The sequence below is a fragment of the Podarcis bocagei genome (assembly GCF_964188305.1).
Source record: "Podarcis bocagei genome assembly, chromosome: 2".
Classification (NCBI taxonomy): domain Eukaryota; kingdom Metazoa; phylum Chordata; class Lepidosauria; order Squamata; family Lacertidae; genus Podarcis; species Podarcis bocagei.
In genome coordinates this window covers 5,781,171-5,808,331 of record NC_138126.1, presented here as the reverse complement: position 1 = coordinate 5,808,331, position 27,161 = coordinate 5,781,171, and the positions used below count along the sequence as shown (strand labels likewise).

The following is a 27,161-nucleotide window of genomic DNA, read 5'->3' as shown; positions in this document are numbered from 1 at the left end:
TTGCAAAGAGAAAGTACATCTTACCCTTTAATGTAATTGCAAGGGGGGATAAGGAAATCGTGTTCAGGATGAACTGTCGGTAATGTAGATATGACCCCACTTATGAGGTGGTCTCCTGGCTCATAATAATTCATTGCATCTGGACGATCCCTTTCCAAGTTCAGTGGGCATTTTGCTTTCCGCATCCTAGAAGCTGCACAGGGAAGCGGCAGCAGCAACAACAACATCAATAAGAGCATCCCTCTGGGTCTGCCTCCTGTCATTTTGTCTGTTGTCACTGCTCTCAACTTAGCAAGAAACTAACTAGATGAAGCTCAGAGTCTCCAGCAAGACTGAAGCCCCAGTGACATTGAGAGGAGAGGAAAGGGATGATATGACGCTTTCACACTGGCAGAATCCCTACCTGCCTGGAAGGTAAGTCAAAGCCCTCGATGGCACATGAGGTCTTTAAATGCGCAGCAGGCATTTCAAGCTTTCATTTCTGAAATATCTGTTCTTTGTGTCAAAAGTGGGTACATTGCTTCAGTTTTGCCAAGAAGAAAAGGAATCAATCACTATGTTTATGATAATTATGCGGGGAATCACTGTGGAGCTTGAGGAGCAGCTGCAGAGCTGGAAGAAAACATCACAATTTGTTTTCTGATGCTCTGGAGGGTAGGACTCGAGCCAGTGGCTTCAGGTTAAGGGAAAGGAGACTACAACTAAAAATCAGGAAAAACTTTCTGACAGTAAGACTGTTTGAGAGTGGAATGGTCCCTCTTGGGAGGTTGTGGACTTTCCTTCCTTGGAGATTCTTAAGCAGAGTTTGGATGGGCATCTGTCTTGGGTGCGTTAGCTGAGATTCCTGCATTCCAGGGAGTTGAACTAGATGACCCTTAGGGTCCCTTCCAACTCTATGATTCACAAGCTGTCACTGATGAGGCAATATGTTGTGAAAAAGGTCATAGAGCGAAAAGGTGACCCTAGAATGACCTTTATTTAAGATACATCACCAGATAAGCCAGAATCAATATATATTTTCAGGACATTTTTGGGCCTATGTGCACATCTGAAAACCCAAGAAGCAGTCCCATCACTCACACCCCACAACCTATTCTACTAGCTGCAACATAACGCTTATTTCACAAATAATGTCAAGGATGGGAGAAGGGATCCCTGCTGGTATCAGGGATGTGGTTTGGGGGCACATGGGCCTATGAACTGCTTTGATGGGATGATAATGGACTTCTGTTGTTTTCTGGTAGCTAACATGTGAGTGTTTAACCTTAGATTCAGTGACAAAGGTATTGAAATGCAAATCACCATTTTGAAAGAGAGTTGCCTTTAGTCTTTTTTCCCAAGCTGTGAGAATATGGATGTAAATGAAGTTCTCCAGGTGAACAACCTCAGGCTAATTGGAGGCTGTAAGGAAAGGAGATATTTTCTTATAGGTCTGTTTGGAATTTTCTTTCCTTTCTAAGAAAATGGACTTGCACAATATACGGTATTGCAGGGAATTATTTGGATGTATCTTTGATGTTTTTGTTCTGTTTTGAAGAAAGTTCTGCAAGTAAAGTTTTGAACAATGGGTCTAGACAATGCCTTATTTCAACAGGAGTCAGTTTCTTATGCAACCAGTCACTGCAGCTGGCCCCTGCCCACCGGGCTATGCCCATGATGGGGGGATTAGTTCAGTGGAGTGGTAGCTTTGCTGGAGTTTCCATCTTTAAAAGCAAATAGGGTGGGGGAAGAGATGAGATTCCACACAAAAGAGTGAATTTGATCTCTGGATGTATATGATTTTTGTTAGGAAACCCTCTTCCAGGCTGGCACCCCCCAAAATTGCTGGAAGCCGATTGAAGTCTGAACACTGTCCTTTCAGACAATGAAGGAAAGAACGGCTTGAAAGCTACAACTAGTGTTTATTGTAGTAAACAGTAATAAACACATAGATTACTATATACAGATACAGAGCGTTAACAGCATATACACTCTCACAGCAAACTGCCATTAACCAATCCCTCATACTATAACCACCACAGGCAGGCAGACTCACAGAACGCAGACATATCGATATAGCTGCTCTGTTACAGTATAACACTGATTGGCTGAGCTCAACCAATCCTTATCTTACACCTACTGTTAACCAATCAACAGGCTGTCTCTGGGCAGACTACTGTCTCTGAGGCAGACTTACGCTTCTGGGCAGGCTGCCAAGAATATCTCACAGTTACATCATGAACTCATCTACTACAATATAGTTCTTCTGGTCTTAGAAGTAATCCTTGTAAAGATAGAAGTATGCAGAGGGTGGCTGGGGCAACCCAACCAGATGGGTGGGCTATAAATAATAAAATTATTAAAATTAGTATTATTATTATCCACTAGTACTTCCCCATGCTAGTTCACTATGCTGCACTGAAACACACAGTAAATAACCTTCAGCTTCTCTGCTGATACCTTGCACTCCTGCCAATAATAATAATAATAATAATAATAATAATAATAATAATAATAATAATTTATTTGTACCCCACCCATCTGTCTGGGTTTCCCCAGCCACTCTGGGCGGCTTCCAACAAAGATGAAAAATACATTAAAATGTCAAACATTAAAAACTTCCCTAAACAGGGCTGCCTTCAGATGTCTTCTAAATGTTAGGTAGTTGTTTATCTCTTTGACATCTGATGGGAGGGTGTTCCAAAGGGCAGGTGCCACTACCGAGAAGGCCCTCTGCCTGGTTCCCTGTAGCTGTGGAATTGCTGTGGAATCCAACCTTGGCTTTATACCCGTCACTGCACATGCACACATTCCCTAGAGAAAGGGAGGGCAGATGAGTCAAGCTCCAGGCATCCAGCTAACTCTAACCATCATTCAGATGTGGAGGGAGGGCTGCTCAAGATATGGACCAAGAACTTTGTGCCATTTCACCCATTTCTCCAAATCACAACAATCATAACACTCAGGAGTATCTGTAGGGATGAAGATGACCTATCAAGATATTGGGGGGGGGGCAAGTTATTTAAGGGTTTTAAGCACTAACGTGGGCAGTGAAATCTGAGCTTCCAGTGACAATGTTGCTGGACCCCAAAGCTGTGGACCTCGTCCACCCAGAGGAGCGCAGCCCCTTTCAGCTCTGGCCATCTTCCCACTCAAGAACATGGAAGATAGAACATCTCTAAGTTTTCAGAATTCGTCTTCAATTTCCTTTATGAGCAGATTATTTTGCGGACCGACAAGAAACGGTCGGAAGCAATACATTTGTGCAGGTTTAAGGTTTAAAATGGTGAATTGCAAAACCTCCTGTGGAACTTCCCTATATATCAGGAGTCCAGGTTCTCACCTTGATAACACGGTATGCGAAGGTAATTAAAAAGAGGATTTATTGAAAAACAACAACAGATAACTCCGGTGGCTGTAACGAACGTCCGTCATTAATCATGATAACCCTTCCTGAACTCTCCTTTCTTTTTCTACAGAATATACTGAACCAGCGCCCTTTGTTTATCTTCCTGTCTAACAGACCTCCCATACAGTGATGGCGCGAACTAATTGACTCAGCTCTGACTTCCTCTTTTCATGACAAACTGCCACTGCCTATTTTCCCGCCTGTTCACTCTTTCGAAGAGTGTTGGCTCCGTTCCCCCTCTCGCGCGCTATCAGTCATCCCCTTGGCAACCTGCATTCCTAGGGCTGGAGGAGTTGAAGCGAGCTGATGGTCTGCCTGAGTAACCCCTAACCTTCCCTGCTCCTGGCTGCTTTCTGCAACCTGTGGCTGATCTTCACTGAGAGCTGTCTCATTCCTGACATTATATATCAGGGAAGAGAATCCCTATGTTTCACATAGAGGCAGAAGTAAGTGGTCACAAAAACAAAGTGAAATACTTTGAAACATATCCAGCTTTCCACTGGATATTCCAGTTGTGCAGCCTTGTGCCAAATCCACTTCCTTCTGCACAAAAGGAATAGAATGTCAGACTCTGTGTGTGGCACATAAGTTACATATACAAATTTATTTGTGGAAAATAAGATCATGCAACACCGGTCAGGGTGACACAGATATAAAGATCACCTGGGCATATTAAGAGGATATATTTGAATCAAGTCCTGAAAAGGGTTCCTATTTAGTGATACATTAAATCAAAAGGGCCTCTGACAGTCCTGGGATGACTGTGCATTCACTTTGGAAATGACATGTTAGGTTTTGGATATATTAAAAAATAGTTATAAGAGCAGGTCATAATAAACACCTGAAAGAGAAATAGCTTATTTTCATAAGTATTGTGCTGCACACAGATTCCCTTGGTGGGAAAAGCGCATTAAGAATCAAATTCCATCTTTTGTTTTTGTTGTCAGGTGCTCCTTTGTATTCAGACTAGGCCTGAGTAATATAATGTAGCACTTGGGCATGAAGATGCAGCCCAGAAGCCCAGCACTGGAGGCCAACATAGAGAAGACCTGCACGGCTACCATGTATTTCCCCTTGGTGCTCAGGTAGGTGGGCACAAAGGACACCCAAACACTGCAGAAGACCAGCATGCTGAAGGTGATCAGCTTGGCTTCATTGAAGGCCCCAGGCAGATTCCTGGCTAGGAAAGCCACCGTGAAGCAGAGGGCAGCCAGGAAGCCATGTAGCCAAGGGCACCATAAAACATGGCAGCAGACCCTACATTACATTGCAGGATAATCTCTGTAGGCTGCGAGTGCATGTTAGTTTCTGGGAATGGGGGAGAGGTCCCCAGCCAGATGGTGCAGATGAGAACTTGGACACTGGAACAGGAAAGGACAACAGCATTGGCCAGAGTCTTCCCCAGCCTTTTCTTCACCCTGTTCCCTGGCTTTGTGGCCAGAAAAGCCAGCACAACGGTAATGGTTTTGGCCAACAAAGAAGAGACAGCAACTGAGAAGATGAGGACAAATGCAATTTGTTGGAGAAGACAGGTGGCTTTTCTTGGCTGGCCAATGAAGAGCAAGGAGGACAAAAAGGAGAGCAAGAGGGATACAAGGAGGGTGTAGGAAAGGTCCCTGTTGTTGGCTTTGACTATGGGAGTTCTTGAGTATTTGATGAAAATTCCTAACACAAAGCATGTGATTAAGGAGAATAATAAGGTAAAGGAAGACAAGAGAATCCCCATAAAGTCTTCATAAGACAGGAAAGTGATAATCTTGGGAAAACATTGATCTTGGTCCTTGTTTGAGTGCTGATCTTCTAGACATTTGGTCAATGGTTTGCATCTGAAAGGAAGATGAGTCATTTCAGTACCCAGGGTCTCAAGCAAGGGACATTCCCAGCCCCAGCGGGAGATACTGTGACTTGAATCGGCAATCTGTTGCATGCAAAGCAGATGCCCCAACCTTGGGTAAAGGTTTTATGGGGGGAGGGAAAAATGATACTGTTTTGGACAAGATTACAAAAGTTGCCCTATTCCTTCTCTCACTTGCCTTCCACAGCAGAGGTTGTTTTCTGCTGCTCCAGAGAAGCGGACATGGAGCAATGGATCCAAACTACAAGAAAGAAGATTCCACCTAAACATTAGGAAGAACTTCCTGACAGTAAGAGCTGTTCGATGGTGGAATTTGCTGCCAAGGAGTGTGGTGGAGTCTCCTTCTTTGGAGGTCTTTAAGCAGAGGCTTGACAACCATATGTCAGGAGTGCTCTGATGGTGTTTCCTGCTTGGCAGGGGGTTGGAATCGATGGCCCTTGTGGTCTATTCCAACTCTATGATTCTATGATTCCTCAGTTACAAAAGATTCTGTTTATGCTGCTGCATAAATTGCTGGAAGATGTGAATAGTCAGAATTACTGCAATATGATTTCTGCTGCAGACTAAAAAAACTGGAGACTTTTTCTGATTTTATTTTTTATAGATTTTAGTCCTGGGTTGAAGATTGAATTCTTAATTTCAGTATCTCCATCTGCCCCTTAATTTTTAAAGGGTAACTTTACATCGTGGCCCCTTACTCTGGGTGGGGCACTAGCCCAGTATATGAGTTTAAAGTTTCCAAAGGATTAACTTTTGTAGGTTTCCTAATAAAACAATACATCCACCATCACTAGGCATTTGGGGTGAAATCCATATTGACCATTGTATGGGAAATTGAACTATTTGAAGATAGCAACTATAAGGTATAGCATGGCTTTTTGCAAGCTTAAGCTTGTATATGCACTTTTGGCTTCCAGTCAGATCAACTGTGATTAAAAAAATTTTTTTTGTTGAAAATCTGAGCTACAAATGCAGGCAGCCAAACAGCAATCAAAGTGATGTCTGAAGACATGGACGGATTAATTTTCATGCTTTTTACTGTAGCCATTATTCATTTTCTGCCTATGCACTTTAAAGAGGGATGAGCTTGGCACTGAATATCTCTTCAGCCCTCCCTTTGTAATCAGTCACAACACTGGATTATAGACTTGTCAGGTAATCAAAGAGGGGTTGATTCTAAGCATGTCATACTTGTGAGTAGACCTGTTGTAATCAATGACTAAGGACTCTTGATTGTTGTGGGCCTGCTCTTAGTATGACATGATCAGATATCACCCATAGATCTTGACGTTTCCTGAATGGTGCACTGTTAATTGTTCTTGACACTGTACAATCTCATTTGCAAACACCAAAGAATAGCTAAGTGGTTCCTATAGTTTATTCCTTATTTGAGAGGAGGCATAATTCATTTGACATAGCAATATTTATGCAGTGAGAGCCCTAAGTACATAGTTTTGAGGTTTGGTAGAAAAATTAATACTGTAATGTTTGAATATAAGACTTGGACTGTGGGCTTGTACTCCATGTTCCTGTTGCCCTACATGGAGTGTGGAGCTTGCTGAATGGATTTGTCTATTCTTAAGAGGTAAAGGGACCCCTGACTATTAGGTCCAGTTGTGACCGACTCTGGGGTTGCGGCGCTCATCTCGCTTTATTGGCCGAGGGAGCCGGTGTACAGCTTCTGGGTCATGTGGCCAGCATGTGGCGAACCAGAGCAGCGCACAAAAACGGTGTTTACCTTCCCACTGGAGCAGTACCTATTGATCTACTTGCACTTTGATGTGCTTTCGAACTGCTAGGTTGGCAGGAGCTGGGACCGAGCAACGGGAGCTCACCCCATTGTGGGGATTTGAACCGCTGACCTTCTGATCGGCAAGTCCTAGGCTCTGTGGTTTAACCCACATCCTCTGGCTGATGCTGTCACCTTGCCTCAACCAGGTCAATGATTTCAGGTGATTGAAAGGGGAGGAACTGTTGTCTACCATATCTAAAATCTCCAGGGCCTGTGGTGTTTTCACATATCTGTGGCTCCATAATAGCTGGAGCATAAAGTCTGTAAAGGCAAACTTCTTGCGTGTAAAACCAGCATTTAGATGCTTGGGCATCTTTTTAAAGCTAGTATATCTCATTTAAATGAACCAAATTGCTTTTTTAAAACTTTATTTTAAGAGGCTTCATGTCTCTTTGCTCCTGCTGGAGCCATAAGCACACAGGCACATGCTTTTGGGAACAAGTATTTTATTTTATTGAAATATAGTTTTAGTATGTACTAGAAAATGTTTATTTCTGATGGTTATATGGTCCCAAAGTACAGTGGACATATTCAGTAGGAATGGATCTAGTAACAAATAGTGTTGAGCGTTTTAATATAAATAGTACAGGAGCAGCTTCCAGCAGATTGTGAAAATCTTCTAGTTTATAACCTGACCTAAAATTTTCAGGGACCACAGGGCTGTAGCTGGCAACACAGTGTGCCACATGCAAGAGGGAGTATTCTCACTGGGCCCAAATCAGCTGAACATTCTTAACTAAGAACCATGAAACTATAGACAAAGTCTGTAAATATGTGACACATGACACACTTAATCTAGCTTTGAGGTCCTGTGACAGAAAAGAGGAAATTGAAATATAGGTAACTCACAATGCTTATTTTACCTACGTGGTTGCTGATTTGGGCCGGGGGGTGGGGATGGAGCAGAACAAACAAACAAACAAATGGAGAGTGGAGGAAACACTGCCGAGAACCAGGTAAGCGAGACACCTGGTTCTGAGGGTTCCTGGCTTTATGTGATTTTGCTTTTATGTGCAATGGCCAGGAATGTAACCACTGCATAAGATGCGAGTTAGCTGTAATTATATCTTCTGTTAGTACAGGCATAGGCAAACGGCTCTCCAGATGTTTTGGGATGACAGCTCCTATCATTCCTAGCTAACAGGACCAGTGGTCAGGGATGATGGGAGTTGTAGTCCCAAAACATCTGGAAGGCTGAGGTTGCCTATGCCTGTGTTAGAATGTCTGTGAATATTCACTTGGATGAGAAAACAAACTTTTTCTAGACATCTTGGGAAAATGCCCAACATACTGGTGGTATGCCGGCTACCAGTTTCTTATCACAGAACTGTTCCAGGAGTGACGTCTTTAGCATTTTAGAAATCTTTGCATGATGCTTCCAAAGTAACTATTTCTGAGAATCATGTGGTAATATGGATAAATTATTTCATAACAGCATGTTCTCCTTTTAAAATAGGCTATTTCTTCTCTTCTCTTCTCTTCTCTTCTCTTCTCTTCTCTTCTCTTCTCTTCCACTTCCCCTTTACTTTTTCTTTTCTTTTCTTTTCTGAAAATGGCCTTTGCTGGCTAAATGCCAGGGACGCGGACTTATAAAAAATATTGGGGGGGGGGCGGGAAAGCTCATGAATAATAAATAAGCTCATGAATATGCAAATAAAGTGGCTCCGGCCCTAAATAGGGCAAGCCACGCCCCCCAGCCAGCCGATTGGCTGGCTGGGAGGTGTGGCCAGTCGGGATTCCCCTGTTCTCGCGGAATTTCCGGCAGTGCCTTGGCAGTGGCGGTGGTGCTGCGAAGCAGCGAGGCAGGAGCCCCCGCCCCCGGGGATTCCCTAATCTCGCGGGGGACGGCCGGGGCTCTCCGATTAGGGCGCGCGGCTGGCTGGCTGGCTGGCGAGGGAGCAGGTGGGGAGGAGGCGGGGGACGGCGGCGGCGCTCTGCTGGAAGGGCGCCCTAGATTATTGGGGGGGCTGAGCCCCCCAAAAATTTTTTTGAGGGGGCTCGAGCCACCTCAGGCCCCATGGAGTCGGCGCCTATTTTAAATGCCACTAATATCAGTCTACAGACCTACCTGGCATTTTGCTTACACGGAGAACCTGACTCTGTTTAGCTTGAACTAAAAATTAACTATTTTATACATTACATACCCTGACACCTTATGGGGAAAGGGTGGGTAGGAAATATTTAAGCCCCTGATGCTGAACTTTTGCTGTTCTTTATTTATACAGGTGGTACAAGCTTCACTTCAAACCAGGAAAGAAGGAAAAAGAGAGAGGTGAGATTGAGGTGGATATCCAATTCATGAGGAGCAACATGACAGCCAGCATGTTTGATCTGTCCATGAAAGATAAGTCACGGACACCATTTGGCAAGCTGAAAGACAAGCTAAAGGGGAAACGAGGCAATGGATTGCCAGACACAGCTTCAGCTATTGTTCCTAGAATTAGTCACTCCCCGGCTGACAGTGAGGAAGAGTCAAATGAGAAAGAAAAGAAAAAAAATAGATATCTTGTAGATATCTTGGAAATGCTAGAACTGAACATTAATACTAAAGCAGTCCTGATATTTGTGGATGCCGAGAAAGCCTTTGATAACATATCTTGGGATTTTATGATGAAGAACCTCCGGGGGATGGGGGTAGGCCAAGGGTTTCAAAATGGTATAGGTGCGATATATTCTGAACAAAAAGCAAAACTTATTGTAAATAACGTGGTTACAGATGAACTAAAGATAGAAAAAGGGACATGTCAGGGGTGCCCAATCTCTCCATTGCTTTTTATATCGGTCCTGGAGGTGCTGTTGAACATGATTAGGAAGGACCAGTTGGTTAAAGGTGTACAGGTCGGAGCGAAACATTATAAACTGAAAGCATTTGCAGATGACCTAGTACTTACTTTGCAAGAGCCTGAATCTAGTACAAAAAGAGTTTTAGAGTTAATTCAGGACTTTGGTCAGGTTGCAGGATTTAAGTTGAATAAATCAAAAACGAAAGTATTGGGAAAAAATCTAACATCATCGGAAAAAGAGAGGTTTCAGAATGAGACAGGGTTAACTGTGGTTAAGAAAGTGAAATATTTGGGTGTCAACATGACTTCAAGAAATTTGAATCTGTTTAAAGATAATTACGAGAAATGTTGGAATGAAGTCAAAAAAGACTTAGAAATTTGGTCAAATATGAAGCTTTCCTTGTTGGGTCGAATTGCAGTTATAAAGATGAATGTGTTGCCTAGAATGTTGTTTTTGTTTCAAACTTTGCAAATATTGGACAAGATGGATTGTTTCAAGAAGTGGCAGAAAGATATTGCAAAATTTGTCTGGCAGGGCAAAAAGCCAAGAATAAAATTCAAGATACTAACTGATATAAAAGAAAGGGGCGGATTTGCCCTGCCAGACTTAAAACTTTACTATGAATCAGCAGCTCTTTGCTGGTTGAAAGAATGGCTGCTTCTTGAGAACACTGACATTTTGGATTTGGAAGGGTACAACAATATGTTCGGGTGGCATGCATATCTTTGGTACGACAAGGTTAAAGTTCATAAAGGGTTTAAAAACCACATTGTCAGGAAAGCACTATATAATGTTTGGACTAGATATAAAGATTTGTTGGAAAGTAAAACTCCAAGGTGGCTGTCACCGGTGGAGGCAAAGGCCATTTAAAAACTTAATATGGAGGCCAAATGGCCAAGATATGGAGAAATTTTGGAACAAGAAGGGGATAGATGGAAACTGCAAAGTTTTGAAAAACTAAAAGGGAAAGTGAGAGACTGGTTTCATTACTGTCTGTCAGGGGTTCAGGAGCAGAGACGCAGAGAAGGGAGGAGACAGAGAGCGAGGGGGAGGAATACGAAGGAAAGATGAGTGGGGATGACAAACCGAGATCGCCGAGCTTATCCAGTGAGTCCGAGGATTCCCAGAAGGGAGCGCCAGCGGTCAGAGCAAGGGGGGAAAGCAGGGGGACACCCCAGGAAGAAGGGTCCAAAGAGGAATCAGAGAGCAGCAGTTGGAGATCGGGACCCACGTACCCAGCTGGGAGCAGCGGGGAGAAAGGGGACCAGAGGTCGGGTTCCGGAGGCTTTCAGAAGGAGGGAGGGCATGAGTCAGGAGTAGTCACGCCCACCTCGGGGAGCGACGAAACGATCAAGAGGAAGGTTGAGAGTTGTGGCGCGCGCGCCAAGTTCAAATGTAGCGGAAGCTGGCGCAGTAAGCAGCCCAGAGAGTGAGCCAGGTCCCAAAGCCCGCCGCAAGGAGGCGGAAGGGTCAGGGGGGTCCGCGTCAGAAGAGAGTAGGAAAGAAGAGACCCCGGGGGGCAGAAGGACCCAGAGACTGAAGGAAAGGCGCAGGAGGTGGAGCAAGGCTAGGGTATTAAGCTGGTGTGCTAGAGGCGGAGACTCAGACGGGTCTTCGCCGGTCTGACCTAGAAGAAGTAGGGCTGCACATTGCAGTTTGGAAATGGAACTTGTAATCCAATAAAGACTCTTTTAACCTGAACGCTGGCTAACGTGGTCCTATGTGAGCTGGGACTGAGTGGCAGCCCTGACAGTAAGACCCGTCTCTTTTAAGCTTCGGACACCTGATACCTCGCAGCGGAGGCAGAAGCAGCGAGAGGAGGAAATTGGTGTTTGGGAACGAGCTCACAACGGTTGGCAGAGATGACGGAAGCAGAGAAAATTTCAGCGCTGCAACAGGCAGTGACCCAATTGAACGCGGAGGTACAGGCATCCAAGAAAAGGGAGGAGGATGCGGCAGCCGCCTACAGAGATCTCCACGCCAGGTTTGAAGCATTGGTTAAGCATGGGCAGCCAGGACCCAGACCGGAGGGGGTTGGGTTGGCACGGAGAGCAGGAGGGCTTGTGGCTCACTTCGATGGGAATTTACAACAGTACCCCAATTTTCGAGCAGACGTAATGTGCGCACTGCAACTGCTGGCGAAAGACTTTAGGGATGAGGAAGAGAAAGTGGGGTTTATACTATCCCATTTGCATGGGGATGCTAAAGCGTGGCTACGCAATTTGTGGAGGGATAAAGATCCGGCGTTTCAGAATGCAGATGCCTTTATCAAAGCGATGGATGCGTGCTTTTTATCTACCATTGACGTGGATCTTGCCCGCCGGGAGATTCATGGACTGAAACAAGGGAGGGCGAGCGTACGCCAGTATCACGCCCGCTTTTTTGCGCTGGTCAGTGCCTTGGAATGGGACCGGGATTCGCCCCCAGTCAGAGACCTATTCTGGGAGGGTTTGAGCAGTGCTGTTAAAGATGAAATTGCGAGGGGGGGAGAGGCCCCGGAGCACGCAGGAGGTGGTCCAAAGGGCGCTGACTGTGGGGGTGAGGCTGGAAGAACGTCCCTGGTGCAGAGACGAAGGACGTGGAGGGCGCGAAGCAGCGAGAAGTTTCTCTTTCGTTCCCAGGGAAGCTGCGCGTGCGCAATCCACACCTCCGCCAGGAGGGGGAGTGGAACCTATGGAGGTGGCAGGCGCCAGGGCTCCGTCAGCTACCAGAGCCCCTGCACCGGCGGCAGTCAAGACTAAACCTCCTAGAGGGACCAGGAAGTGTTATATATGCGAAAGCTCTCAACACTTGGCGAAAGAGTGTCCCCAGAGGAGCTCCAAGCACACTGCAGCCTCCGCAACGGTGAAAGCGGCCACGCAACACAGCGAACACCAGCAGGGAAACGACGATGTCTGGCTGGAGACAGAGGCACTGGGGCCCAGCCAGACGCATCACTGAAGCAGTCCCCAGCGATCTTGCAACCCACGGACCCCCTCCCACCCAAACCAGTAGTGCAACTCACAGCATCTCTCCAGCTGCCCGATGGCGTCACTATCGAAGTCCCGCTTTCTGTGGATTCTGGAAGCAACGCAGACTTTATAGCACAGGATTTTGTGGAGCAGCACGCTATACAGCTATTACCGGCCACTCTGCCCCTGCAAGTCGTCACAGTGGATGGCAGAGAGTTGCTGGGGGGGCAGGTGGTGAAGCAAACGCCGCCAATGGTGATGCGCCTTGGCAACCACAGGGAAGTCATCAGTTTTAACGTCACCCGACTGTCGGACACACCCATTGTGTTGGGCATGAGTTGGCTGGACAGGCACAGTCCGACACTGGCTTGGTACCAGCGACAGCTGATCTTCGGCTCCTCTTACTGCGCAGAACACTGCATCCTGCCCGGACAGGAGGGAGAGGAGGAGGAATCACAACTGCAGTTGGGAACGTTGCAAGCAGTCCCCCACAAATACGCAGACTTTCTGGAGGTCTTCTGCAAGAAGGAGGCAGACAAGTTACCACCGCACAGGCAATATGACTGCAAGATTGACCTCCTACCAGGGGCGACGCTACCGAAGGGGAAGCTGTATTCCATGTCTGAGGATGAACTACAGGAACTCAAACAGTTCATAGATCACAATTTGGAGCGCGGTTTCATCCGGGAGTCCAGGGCAGTAGGGGGCAGTCCTGTTTTCTTTGTGAAGAAGAAGGACACACCCCAAAAAAGGCTGGTGGTGGATTTTCGCCTCTTGAACAAGATGACCAAGCCCTCTGATTTCCCCATGCCCAGGATTGACGACCTACTGGCGACGGTGCGCAAGGGACGCGTGTTTACCAAGTTGGACCTGCGAGGGGTGTACAATCTCATCCGCATGAGGGAGGGCGATGAGTGGAAGAAAGCCATGTTCACGCCTCTGGGCACCTACGAGTACAGAGTGATGCCGTTTGGATTGCAAAACGGTTCTCACTGTTTTCAAGCTTTCATGCATCATGTGTTGGCGGGACTCCTCTACAAGAAGTGCGTCTGCTTTCTGGATGACATCCTGATATTCTCCGAGTCGCAGCAAGCGCATGACCAAGACGTTCGGGAGGTGCTGGAGAGGTTGCAGCAGCATAGACTGTACGCCAAACTGGAGAAGTGCCAGTTCGACACGACGGAGGTGGATTTCTTGGGTTACAAGTTGTCGGACAAGGGGCTAGCCATGGACAGCGCCAAGGTTCGAGCGGTGTTGGATTGGAAGAGCCCGCGCAACCGGAAGGAGGTCCAGCGGTTTGTCGGCTTCGCCAACTTCTATCGCAAGTTTATCAAAGGGTTCGCGATGCAGACGGCGGCTATTACGGACACGCTAAGCTCCAAGAAAAAGAAATTCATCTGGACGGAGCAGGCGGAGCAGTCCTTTCAGGCACTCAAGCGTCTCTTCGCGTCGGAAGAGCAACTGCTGCATATCGACCCCAGCAGACCGATGCGGGTAGAGACAGACGCGTCCGATAGAGCAGTGGGAGCTGTCCTGCTGCAGAGGGACCCACAGGGGGTCTGGAGGCCGGGAGCGTTCTACTCCAGAAAGCTCAGCAAGTCGGAGCAGAACTACACCATCTGGGACAGGGAGTTGCTTGCCATTCATGCAGCCTTCAAGGCGTGGAGACACTTCCTGATCGGCGCCAAGCACACGGTGCAGGTCTGCACGGACCACAAGAATCTGGAGCACTGGCGCACGGCGAAGTTCCTGAACCAGAGGCAGATACGTTGGGCGGAGTTCTTTGCTGACTTCGATTTCCGAATAGAGTACGTCCCAGGCGACACCAACATCATGGCGGATGCACTGTCCCGAAAACCGCAATACCTCGAAGAGGCGACGCCAGCGGCAGCCATGCACATCTTCGCGCCAACAGCGTGGGCGTGCGCTTCAGCCACAGTAGACCTGGATGCGGTGCGGCGGGCGTTGCAGGACGACTCATTCGCGCAGGCGAAGATGGCCGAGGTGCACAAGGGCACGGCGAAGAGCGACGAGTTCCAGATACGGGACGGCTTGCTCTTACGTAAAGGGGCCATCTACGTGCCGGGAGATGAACTTCGCGCCAAGGTACTGCAGCAGTTGCACGACGCACCCACGGCCGGGCACTTTGGCACGGAAAAAACGGTGGAATTAGTTGCAAGGGACTTTTGGTGGCCCAGACTGAGAGGGGAAGTCGCGGACTACGTCGCGAGGTGCGACACCTGCCAGAGGGCCAAGCCGGTGCACAAACCACCGGCGGGACTGCTCGAACCGCTGCAAACGCCGTTTGAACCGTGGGAGAGGGTGGCCCTGGACTTTGTCACGGATCTACCCAGCTCGAGAGGCAAGACAGCTGTACTAGTGGTGGTGGACTTGTTCACCAAGATGGCACACTTCATACCGTGTGCGAAGGTGGCCACGGCAGAACAAACAGCCAAACTGTTCATAGATCACGTGTTCAAAGTGCACGGGCTGCCGCGGTCTATACTGTCCGACCACGGTCGCCAGTTCATCTCGAATTTCTGGCAGAAGCTGATGGGCTTCCTGAACGTCAAGATCAACCTGACATCAGCGAGACACCCGCAGACCAACGGGCAAGCGGAGAGGGTCAATGCCATCATGCAGCAGTACCTGAGATGCTATGCCAATCAACAGCCTGCGACGTGGGTGGACTACCTGCCGCTCGCCGAGTTCGCCTACAACAACACGAAGCACGTGTCCACAGGGGTGACACCATTCTTCGCCAACAATGGGAGGAATCCCAGAACCTTCCCGGGACTGGACAGAGTGGGGGAAGGGGAACCGCAGACGGCGGACGCTTTCGCGTCTGAGTTGCAGGAGGTCCACGATCAACTCCGACGGCAGCTGGAGCTAGCGAAGCACGCATACAAGGTGCAAGCGGACAAGCACAGGCGGGTTGGCGAAGAGATCCGAGTGGGAGACTGGGTCTGGTTGGCAGCCCACGCAGTGCCGACCAGATCGTTAGCCAAAAAGAAGTTGGGTCACAAGCAACTCGGTCCATACCAAGTCGAAGCGCAGATCAACCCAGTAGCTTTCAGGCTGGTGCTACCGGAGGGTTCCAGGATGCATCCGGTGTTCCACAGGTCGGTGCTCACTCCCTACAGGACACCTCACAGGTTCCAGGAACCAGGAACAGCACCGAGTCCGTCTCAGGAGCGGTCGGAGGCGGGAAGATTGCCACAGCAGGACCCCATCAACGAAGTCACGGAGATTTTGGACTCCAGATGGGGGGAAGACGGAGTGGAATACCTCCTAGCCAGAGAGGGCACCCGGGCTAGTGCTAATAGCTGGGTGCCAGACTATGCTTTGGAGGAACCCCTGCTCAAGGACGAGTTTCACGCCCTTTTCCCACACAGACCCATGCCAGCAGGCTTCTTCGACGACTGGTTGTTCACGCCCACACTTTCCTCCAGCACGTTCCATGGCTTCGATTCGGACGGGGAGCCCGCACAGCGCACACTTTCCCCAGAGGGGTCACCGGAGGGTTCGGCGTCCGACACCTCGTATTGGTGGGACGATCGGCCAGAGGAGCAGTGGCGCCGGAGGTGGCTGGAGATGCCAGGTCAAGCGACCGACGCAGAGACTGACATGGACGTGTGCGGGGAGGATCTCGGTTTCGAGCACGGCGGCACTGAAATGGAGGCGGAGCAGCTCAACGTTGACGAACGCGAGGAGGAAGACTCGGAGGTCTTCAGTTGGCGGCCAGCGACGAGGAGCGAACTGTATCCGGCATTCACTCCTGTGATGATGGAGCACCCTGCAACCACCCTTGAAAGTGGGGAGGGGGGAAGGGGGGGCTTCGAGGGGGGGATGGATGTCAGGGGTTCAGGAGCAGAGACGCAGAGAAGGGAGGAGACAGAGAGCGAGGGGGAGGAATACGAAGGAAAGATGAGTGGGGATGACGAACCGAGATCGCCGAGCTTATCCAGTGAGTCCGAGGATTCCCAGAAGGGAGCGCCAGCGGTCAGAGCAAGGGGGGAAAGCAGGGGGACACCCCAGGAAGAAGGGTCCAGAGAGGGATCAGAGAGCAGCAGTTGGAGATCGGGACCCACGTACCCAGCTGGGAGCAGCGGGGAGAAAGGGGACCAGAGGTCGGGTTCCGGAGGCTTTCAGAAGGAGGGAGGGCATGAGTCAGGAGTAGTCACGCCCACCTCGGGGAGCGACGAAACGATCAAGAGGAAGGTTGAGAGTTGGGCGCGCGCGCCAAGTTCAAATGTAGCGGAAGCTGGCGCAGTAAGCAGCCCAGAGAGTGAGCCAGGTCCCAAAGCCCGCCGCAAGGAGGCGGAAGGGTCAGGGGGGTCCGCGTCAGAAGAGAGTAGGAAAGAAGAGACCCCGGGGGGCAGAAGGACCCAGAGACGGAAGGAAAGGCGCAGGAGGTGGAGCAAGGCTAGGGTATTAAGCTGGTGTGCTAGAGGCGGAGACTCAGACGGGTCTTCGCCGGTCTGACCTAGAAGAAGTAGGGCTGCACATTGCAGTTTGGAAATGGAACTTGTAATCCAATAAAGACTCTTTTAACCTGAACGCTGGCTAACGTGGTCCTATGTGAGCTGGGACTGAGTGGCAGCCCTGACACTGTCAAATAATGGAAGTGTTTAAAACAGATAGAAAAATTGGCTTCCAGGTGGAAAAATCAAAATTAGAGACTGATTTGTTAGAATCCAGCACTAAGAATTTGTCAAGAATGTATAGCTTGCTGTTGAAATGGAATACACAAGATGAAGTGGTTAAGTCTGCAATGATTAAGTGGGCACAGGATATTGGTCATAATATTTTGTTTGCTGACTGGGAAAGGTTGTGGACCACAGGTATGAAATTTACGGCGTGTAATGCCTTAAGAGAGAATATTATGAAAATGATATACAGGTGGTACATGACCCCAGTCAAGCTCGAAAAAAATTTATCATTTGCCCGACAATAAATGTTGGAAATGTAAAGAAATTGAAGGAACATTCTTTCACCTTTGGTGGACGTGCCCAAAGATCAAGGCGTTCTGGGAAACGATCTATAATGAATTGAAAAAGGTACTTAGGTACACTTTCCCTAAGAAACCAGAGGCCTTCCTCCTGGGCATTGTCGGCCAATTGGTGTTAAAGAAGGACAGAACATTTTTTATGTATGCTACAACAGCAGCAAGAATACTCATCGCAAAGTACTGGAAGACGCAAGAATTACCCACCGTGGAAGAATGGCAACTGAAGGTGATAGACTATATGGGACTGGCGGAAATGACGAGCAGAATTCGTGACCAGGGAAGAGATACGGCGCAGGAAGATTGGAAGAAATTTAAAGAGTATTTAAAGAAATATTGTAAAATTAATGAAGGTTAGAAAAATGCTGGATTGGGTATTAAGGGGTTAAAAGCGGTAAGGGATAATTAGAAGAATTTTTTTTAAAAAAAAGTAAAAGTAGGGTAAGGATTTGCTGACAATTGAATTTGAAATTGGAATACAGAAAGGGAAGGTATGAGGAAGTCGTGAAAGTAAGCTAAAAGAAAGTAAAAACTGGAGTTATACGTGTGTGTTTTATGTGTGTGTGTTTGTTAGTATGTTACTGTTATGGTGTTGTTATTGTATTGTGGTGATTTGTTAAAACTTCAATAAAAATTTAATTTAAAAAAAAGAAGAAAAGAAAAAAAATCAAAGTTTAAGACCTTATTCTCCAAACCTGGGTTACAGAAAAGCAACCTCTCTCAGTCCGTGTCTGTGTTACCTTCTCTCCAACCAGTTACAGATAGAGTTCGACTTAATCCCAGTGACTTTTCATCGCGATGGAGTGATAGTGATGATGACACTTTAACTCCTGTTTCAGAGAGTAAGTATTGTCGATTGAAAAGAGAACAAATTTCTCAAATGTTTAAACAGTTCTGTGATTTACAAGGTGTGCTAAGTAGTAAAATGTGCCATTTCTTCATAATAGTTAAAGCTGGACTTCTTGTATTATTTAAAGGCAGTGCTTGGAAGCTGTGAAGAAATAGAAGTGTCTTCATGACTGTGTCTCTAATAGCTGAAAATGAGTAGGAAGCAGGTGGGTCTCAGTGGTCCCCAACCTCAGTGTACTGCTGTTGTTAAGAGCCATCAGTTGATCTAGGGCTGGATTAGGTATTAGTATTTTCAGTAGTATTGGGACTTGTGCTTTCACTATTCTGATGCTGATTTCTTTCTTTTCAGAACCCTCCACAAATAGAACTGAAGATAACCTGCTTTATCCACCTTCCACCAAGTCTCATAAGAGAACAGGTAGTGCAGATAACAAGCAACTAAGCCAAATCTCCTCCAGTAACACCAAGAAGGATGTACATTCTTTATTTGGTGGACTGAAGTCCAAAAGTGACCCCATTTCCCGGTCCAATGTGTGTATCAATGGCAGTCATGTTTACATGGAGGAGCGTGGACCCAAAAGTGATACTCTTCCAAAAGACAGCACTCTATCTTCCCCTCAGATATCCCAGCGAAAACGGCTCTTTTTGTCCCAGGAGAACTTGTCTTCTGAACCCAGTAAGGAACCTGAAATGACAGGAAGACTACCATCTGACAAAGGACCACCAAGGTCTTCTTCACTGGAGTCCTTTAAAGCCATGACTCTACCATCATACAAGTTGCTGAGTGCTGGGGATATGCCAGAAAGCGACACTCCAGTTATTTCAGACACTCCAAAAGAAACCAAAGAGAACAAAAAGCAGGAGAACAAGAAATCTGGCTTGCTGTCTCTTATGACAGGAAAAGAAGAAGCTAAAGTTAGTGAGGAAGTAGAGAGGAATGCAGACACCGCCCCGAAGGTGAAGGAAGTAGAACGTAATGAAAAAGAGTTGGCCAAGAAAGAAGCAAATCCTTTTGAAGTCCCTGTGGATAACAGAAGAGGTCATAGCTCAGGTAAGAGCAGCACTGCGGATCTCCGAATCACAAAGGCATCCTTGAACCCTTTTGATGAAAACATCTCAGCAGAAGAGAAGCCAGAAAAAAAACCTCAGCTTCTGTGAAACCATCTCAGACCAAACCCGTCAAGCCCAGGTTAGTCTTGAGAAATGATCTTCTCAGTGGAATATTGAGATCTTGAGATGCTTGAAGGCTATTGCCACCCAGTGGTTTTCATTGTATGTCATAGAAAATATCTACTTTACAGGGCGAGTAAGAATTTTCCTCCTGATAAGGCAGGCATGCCCTGTGTAGGTTTCAGTTGACTAGTAACTCTGCAGGTAATTTGTAGGGTTTTTGTCTCTAGCCTTCTTGAAAGGAGAGAAATGACAGTGCATGCTGCCTTCAGAACAAAGGTGATCCACTTTCTTGCAAGGGGAGGGCAAAGAGAGCGAGTCAGTCCCTCTTCTGCCTCCAGGATGGAATGCTGTCTAGCAGAGAATGTATCCCAGCTGGCTGAACTCGATTCTTTCTATCTCTTCTCCCCACTGCCCAACTTACAGGGAGAGGAATCCCAGACTTAAAGCATTAGTTCTAAATCAGGAAGGAGAAAGAGAACAGCTGTCTTTCGTGAAGAAACAGCCAGTGCTACTGGCAGTTGTCCTTCGTGGTTCCTTCTTGCTTGAGTTGGGGAGGGGTGTGATATTATCTCTCTTCTGTCGTCTGAAAGTAGAGGTGGGAGGAATACTGAGATGGAGCAGGAAAGACTCAGAAAAGTGAATCAAAATGGGTTGCCTCCTAAGCCCCTGAATATTTAAGGCTGCCACATATTAGCTGATTACGTGATCTTGTGGTGTATTTGTTCATAAGTTGATATTTAAATATTCAGACATGTATATAAGTGCTGTGAACACCATTAGTGACTTGGCTTTGTTTTTATGTTTGTTTTAAAAAGATATTTATTGAAAGTTTTTAAGATATAACAAAAAAAGAAAAAGAAACATACAAAATAAAAAACAGTTAAAAACACACATTAATTTTCAATAACATAACTTCCACTACACTTATTTCCTCGGACCTCCTCATACCTCCCTTCTTTGTATTCCAGTTCGATTTGTTAGTTCAGCAAATCCTTACCATTAAACTTTTACCCATTTGTAAAACCTTTTTTTTTCATATCTCTTAAAGCATTACAGCTGGAAACTGCTTAGTTTCTATCCAACATCCTTCTAACATTCATTAATTTTACAATGTTTCTGTAAGTAGTCTTTGAATTTCTTCCAGTCTTCTTTCACCGACTCTTCTCCCTGGTCTCGGATTCTGCCAGTCATTTCTGCCAATTCCATGTAGTCAATCACCTTCATCTGCCATTCTTCCAGGGTGGGTAGATCTTGTGTCTGGCTTTGTTTTTATGTTATTGACACTGGTGCATGTGGGAGAATTGCTCCCTATAGCTCTAACTTTAAACTTATATCTCTTTCTTTACAGTTGTAACTAGTGAAACAACATTCTTTTAACATTGTTGGGTGACCTTGTTTCTGTTCAGCTCCTGCAAAATGATTAAAATTTGCACCTTTCAGCAATCTAAAATGCAAATTTTATGGCTTGGTGGAATGCAACCTTTGGATAAAACGTTGCTTTTGCATGGAAGCTGTGTGTCACAGAGGCACCACTTTTTTCCCTGCCTGACTCCCGTATGCTTGGTGCTTTGTATATTTCGCTGTACTACTAATACTATGATAATACTATAATGTAATTGGGATTAAAAAGGTGTTCTATTGAAAAGAGATGTTACTGATAGATTTTTTTAAATGTACAAAATACTTTCATTCAGGCAACGTGTTGTTTTCTTTTATAAGCATTTGCTGCTGTTAAAAAGTAAATTATAATATGAAGGGGGTGGTTTGCTGTTATGGAAAAATCTAGGAGTGAGGCTCCTCAGTCACCCAGCTCCTCGTCCGGCAGAGCCCGTGGGTCCCTGCAGAATAAAGGAAGGAGTCCAGCCAACCAGAGCAAATAGCTGTAGACCAAAGTTTATTGCACAATAGGTTCAAAGAGCAAATTTGAACCCCGAGGATGGGGTGACAAAGACTTTTAAAACTTTCCCACCACATCCCAGAATACAGTTCGTACAGCATCATTGCTACATCACTCGCATGTCACAAAAGGGGAGGGGTAGACAGGGGTTACACTAGTTCAACCTTGGCAAACATGTCCAGACAAGTCCTTGGTACAAGATTAGCATAAGCAGACATGGCAGGGCAAGACTTAAGATTAGCATAGACAAATATGTCTTAAGTACCCACCACCCAAAAGTAGAATAGAAGTTCCTTTGCATGTCTGGAGCCTGAGGCGAGTCAGGTGATGAGATTTGGCTTCCTTTGGCTAACAATGAGCCCAGCAATTGTCACCTCTGAGAACTTCCTGGAGTCCCTTTTCAAGGGGAAAATAGCTTTGGAATGGAGGAAACTGGGAAAGGAGATGATTTTATATTATTTTTAAAGCTAGGTGACTTCCCTGAGCTGTCAAGTTGAAAGGATACATTCAGGCATAATATTTGTAATATGTAACTTTAAAGATGTGCCCCCCCGTAATTTCCGTAACATTTGCTAAAACCCTACACCTTTCCTATTCGCTTAACATGCAGCAGCCTTGTTAAACTGGTCTTCAAAATGTTTCTGCCTGTCTTACGTTGCATCTGCAACTGACAGGTTTTATTTTGTCCCTTTTTACAGACTGGGCGTGTCTTCAGAGGATGAAACCAAAGCCACTTCTGCTATTTCTGCACCTCCTTCTGCTGCCCTTTTTTCTCCTTCCTATCACTCTAATAAAAACAACCCTTTTGTCCCTAAATTTGATCCAGAAGAGCAACCTCGGGACACTGATAGGTTTGCTAGTGACAACAATCCGTTCACTACAAAATGAGGACAGAAATCCAAGCAAGATACTGAATGCTTTATAGCTGCTGCTACCTCTTCTGCTTCTGGGAATGAAAATAAACCATTTGCTCCTAAAAGGGAACAAGAATCCCAGATAGAGGATTCTTCAAACTCTGCTAAGTCTCCCCTGCCTGTTCCTGCAACTTCTGTTCTTCAGTTGGAGCCTTCTGCTTTTCAGCTTTCTGATATTGATAATCCTCCCGTGTCTAAAGTGGGAGAGGACTCTGAAAGTTTTAACATTCCTCCAGCATCTTTCTCTACTTCCTCCTTAGCAGGGAACCATGATGATTCCAAGCACGTTCATGTTGTGCCTTCAGAGAAGCCCCAAAAGGAAGGTTTAACTAATCAGATAGATCCTGGCAATTTGATCCCTGGAGATCTGAATGTAAAAACCCACCACCCTTTCTGTTATTCCAGAACTGGGATTGGATGATGAGCAGCTGAGTGATTATCCCCAGGGTACTGAAAAGAAGCTACAAACATGAGTCTGACCAAACTGCGGGAGGCAGTGGAAGACAGAAGTGCCTGGCGTGCTCTGGTCCAGGGGGTCACGAAGAGTCGGACACGACTAAACGACTAAACAACAACAACAAACAACAACTGAAAAGATTGCAGTTTCTGGAGATTTGTCCAGGAGTGGAGATGGTTCCTCAGAGTTACGGTCCTCCATTGAGCGGGGAGAGCTGACAGCAAATAAAAAGGCGACTGATGAGAGGCAGACTGTATCGCTTCTCATGAAGACAAGTGCTCCTGATGATGGATTTGAACTAAACAAACCATTGGTTGCACCTTCAGCACTAGCCCTTGAAAATGCAAGCCATGAGGTAAAGGGATTGGAGCAGAAGAACGCTAACAGCTTAAAAGAAAATAGACAGGGTGATAGTCCTGAGTTCTCTGTTAAGCCTGTTCATCTTTCCCCTCTGCCCAGTTCTTCTCACTCTATTAGTTCTTTCCAATCTGATGCTTCTGGCTGTAATAGAGCAGAGCCTACGAAAAAAGCTACAGCAGAGGGCTTGGGTACCAAAGTGGATCCCTCTGGCAAGAAGAAGCTGCTCCAGGCATGGGTTTCACCCTCTGAAACACATCCCAATCAGAATCTGCAGAGTGACGGAACTTATCCTGCTAAGCTCAGGTGAGAGGAATTGCGGGGGGGTGGGGTGGGGTGGGGGGAGCAAAGATAAAGGCTCAAGTGCTATACTGTGCATGGCTTTGATTCTTCCCTCCCCTTTTTAACGCAGTAAGGGATTTTGTGTCCTATGGACAGGTGAAAATCTTTCCCTGTTGATCTGTATCTATTTCTTGTAGCAATGTCAATGAAGGAATAAAATTGAGGAAAGGTTTGTTTTGCTTAGGCAGTAATCAGACTCTATTTTCACATTGTTGTGACATGACAATAAAGGTATCATAAACTGGAACCAGCACTTCATATTTTACCTCTAATTTTACTTTATTTTTTAAACCCACTGTCCTGTTAAAATACTAAATATATTTTTCATGTTCTGCCAAAATAAGTGAAAGCAGCAGTTGGATAAATGCTTAACTTTTTTAAAAAGCGGTGTTAGTTGTGATCATAAGTGCAGTGCAGTTTACTGCGGCACAGGTTTTGTGTTACCTAGATTTCTGATGTGTTCCACGGGTGTAATTTAACTAAAAAAGAAATCAAGGCAAACTTTTGCAATAAACTTTGTTGAAAACTCTATTTTTTACACTTGCTAAACATCTGGGTAACTACACAAATATCCAACCAACCAACCCTATTTTATGGTGGGGGGAGGAACAGATGTTTTGAACCATCAAGAGTGTCAGACTAGGATTCCACTCAGTGATGGGCCAGTCTCTTATCTCTATGTCTAACCTACTTCACAGGGTGGTAGTGAGGAAAATGGGGGGGGGGTATTCAGGGTCCTTGAAGGGATATAAATAAATAGGTAAGTCAAACTTTTCATTTGAGAGCTTCTAAATCAGTCTTGAAGTGTAGAGAGGAGGGCAGAATAAATCTTCTGTTTTAACAGTAAATATAAAATCTAAACTTGCACTAATAGAGGTACATAGAAGCGGAAAATGTACTTTATTCTTTTTAGAAGCCAAAGCAGAAACATGTGTGCATGCGGTGCTTCATGCAAGACCAAAAGTAAAGCTAAAGGTAAAGGGACCCCGGCTGTTAGGTCCAGTTGTGGCCGACTCTGGGGTTGCTGCGCTCATCTCACTTTATTGGCCAAGGGAGCTGGTGTACAGCTTCCAGGTCATGTGGCCAGCATGACTTAAGCCGCTTCTGGCGAAACCAGAGCAGCACACGGAAACGCTGTTTACCTTCCCGCTGGAGCGGTACCTATTTATCTACTTACACTGTGTGCTTTCGAGCTGCTAGGTTGACAGGAGCAGGGACCGAGCAACGGGAGCTCACCCCGTTGCGGGGATTCGAACCGCCGACCTTCTGATCGGAAAGTCCTAGGTTCTGTGGTTTAACCCACAGCGCCACCCACGTCCCTTCAGACCAAAAGGAGAACTGCACAAAATTGTTCAGGTACAAAGTACTATAGGATTGCCTGAACTAATTGTGTGTGCTTCTTTCAGACTTCATCCTGTGAAACCAATGCATACTACAACAAGCAAATCATCTGCAAAAAACCAGAGCATAACATCAAAGATCTTGGATAACCAAAATGAAGCCGATATAAAGGTAATTTAAGACATACTATATTTTAAAACCTAATTGGGTGGTCTGTGCCTTCAGTTAGGAAGCTTGTAAATTTATTGGCGGGATTAGACAAACTGCAAAGGGGCATAGTCGTTTGGAGACAGAAATGTGTTCAAGTTTTCTAGGTGTACGATTCCCCCTGCCCCTGCTATCCTACCCATCTGGGCAATTTTCTGAGCCTTTTACTGACACAAGTTTAGATCTGTGAGTGGGTATGAATTCCCCAGGCTCAAAATTTGCTATCTTCACCAAAGGACTTTGGCCTGAAAGGGATTTTTGTTTTCAGATAAGCAAGGTTTAGTGATTTAGTGCCTCCAACTAGTATTGCAAATGATCTGTTTGGAGTTTGAGCACAGAACCTGAATTATTATCACTTAACTGAAACAACCACTACTGCTGCTGCTTTGTATTTATTTAGTACTTTTCGCATGTTATGAGGAGGGTCTTATCTTCACTTTTCCATGTTTATTACTGGGAAGAAATAGTTGAAGGCAGGTGTACAGAAACCTTGTATGCACATTTGTCTGCATGCCATAAAAGTACTTACTGGCAAATCCAGAAATTCTAGTTTTTTGTGAATCTTCAGTAGCTTTTAAGATGCTTTGCTCTGACACCATTCCTGGGATTCCCCAGTAATCCCTGAAACCAAAGGTTTCTATGTCTCCATTATCTGATAATAATGAAGCCAGTCTCCAACTTTGTTTTTTAATTTCTCAAAACTCTGCAATTTCAATCTATCATTTGCCCGATAACAAATGTTGGAAATGTAAAGAAACGGAAGGTACATTCTTTCACCTTTGGTGGACGTGCCCAAAGATTAAGGCTTTCTGGGAAATGATATATAATGAACTGAAAAAAAACAGAAAAAACCTTCCTGAAGAAACCAGAGGCCTTTCTCCTGGGCATTGTCGGCCAATTGGTGCCAAAGAAGGATAGAACTTTTTTTATGTATGCAACAACAGCAGCAAGAATACTTATTGCAAAGTATTGGAAGACACAAGATCTACCCACCCTGGAAGAATGGCAGATGAAGGTGATTGACTACATGGAATTGGCAGAAATGACTGGCAGAATTTGAGATCAGGGAGAAGAGTCGGTGAAAGAAGACTGGAAAAAATTCAAAGACTACTTACAGAAACATTGTAAAATTAATGAATGTTAGAAGGATGTTGGATAGAAACTAAGCGGTTTCCAGCTGTAATGTTTTAAGAGATATGGAGAGAGAAAAAAAGAGGTTTTACAAATGGGTAAAAGTTTAATGGTAAGGATTTGCTGAACTAACAAATCGAACTGGAATACAAAGAAGGGAGGTATGAGGAGGTCCGAGGAAATAAGTGTATGGAAGTCATGTTATTGAAAATTAATGTGTGTTTTTAACTGTTTTTTATTATGTATGTTTATTTTTCTTTTTTCTTGTCATATCTTAAAAACTTTTAATAAATATCTTTTTTTAAAAAAAGAAACCAAAGGTTTCTATACCTTCCTTCTGATCCTTGCATCAGTGCTTGATATCAAAATGACTTTAACCTGTTCATTCTTCCTTCCTAAAGAAATATGATCCTTCAGATCCCGCCTATGCTTATGGTCAGCTGACACACAGCGAGCTGATCCAGCTGGTCTTGAAGCAGAAAGATGTGATTGCAAAGCGAGATCAGCAGGTGCGCGAGCTGGAAGACTACATTGATAACTTGCTTGTCAGAGTTATGGAGGAAACCCCTAACATTCTTCGAGCTCAAGCTCATGTGAATAAGAAAGCTGGAAAGATGTGAAGGAACCAATTTAACCTAATCAGTGGCTTCCTTACTCAAACTTTGGAAGTAGTGAATGTGGAAAAGCTGCTTGTACCGAAAGAGATTATTATTTA

At 45.7% G+C, this 27,161-nt stretch overlaps 1 protein-coding gene and 1 pseudogene across 2 annotated transcripts; both read left to right on the top strand.

The window, feature by feature from the left end:
* Positions 1–373: 373 nt before the first annotated feature.
* On the top strand, positions 374–27,161 carry LOC308578780 (rab11 family-interacting protein 1-like; the record flags this gene model as incomplete). Its single annotated transcript, XM_081179340.1, is given in 6 exon segments — positions 374–414; positions 9,261–9,496; positions 18,977–19,764; positions 19,767–19,816; positions 25,174–25,279; positions 26,848–27,161. Coding segments are annotated over 6 exon segments (1,440 nt in total). The 3' UTR covers positions 27,067–27,161.
* LOC308578786 lies at positions 21,573–23,272 on the top strand (annotated as a pseudogene). Its single transcript has 2 exons — positions 21,573–21,630; positions 22,308–23,272. The product of its transcript is annotated as an uncharacterized misc_RNA (transcript).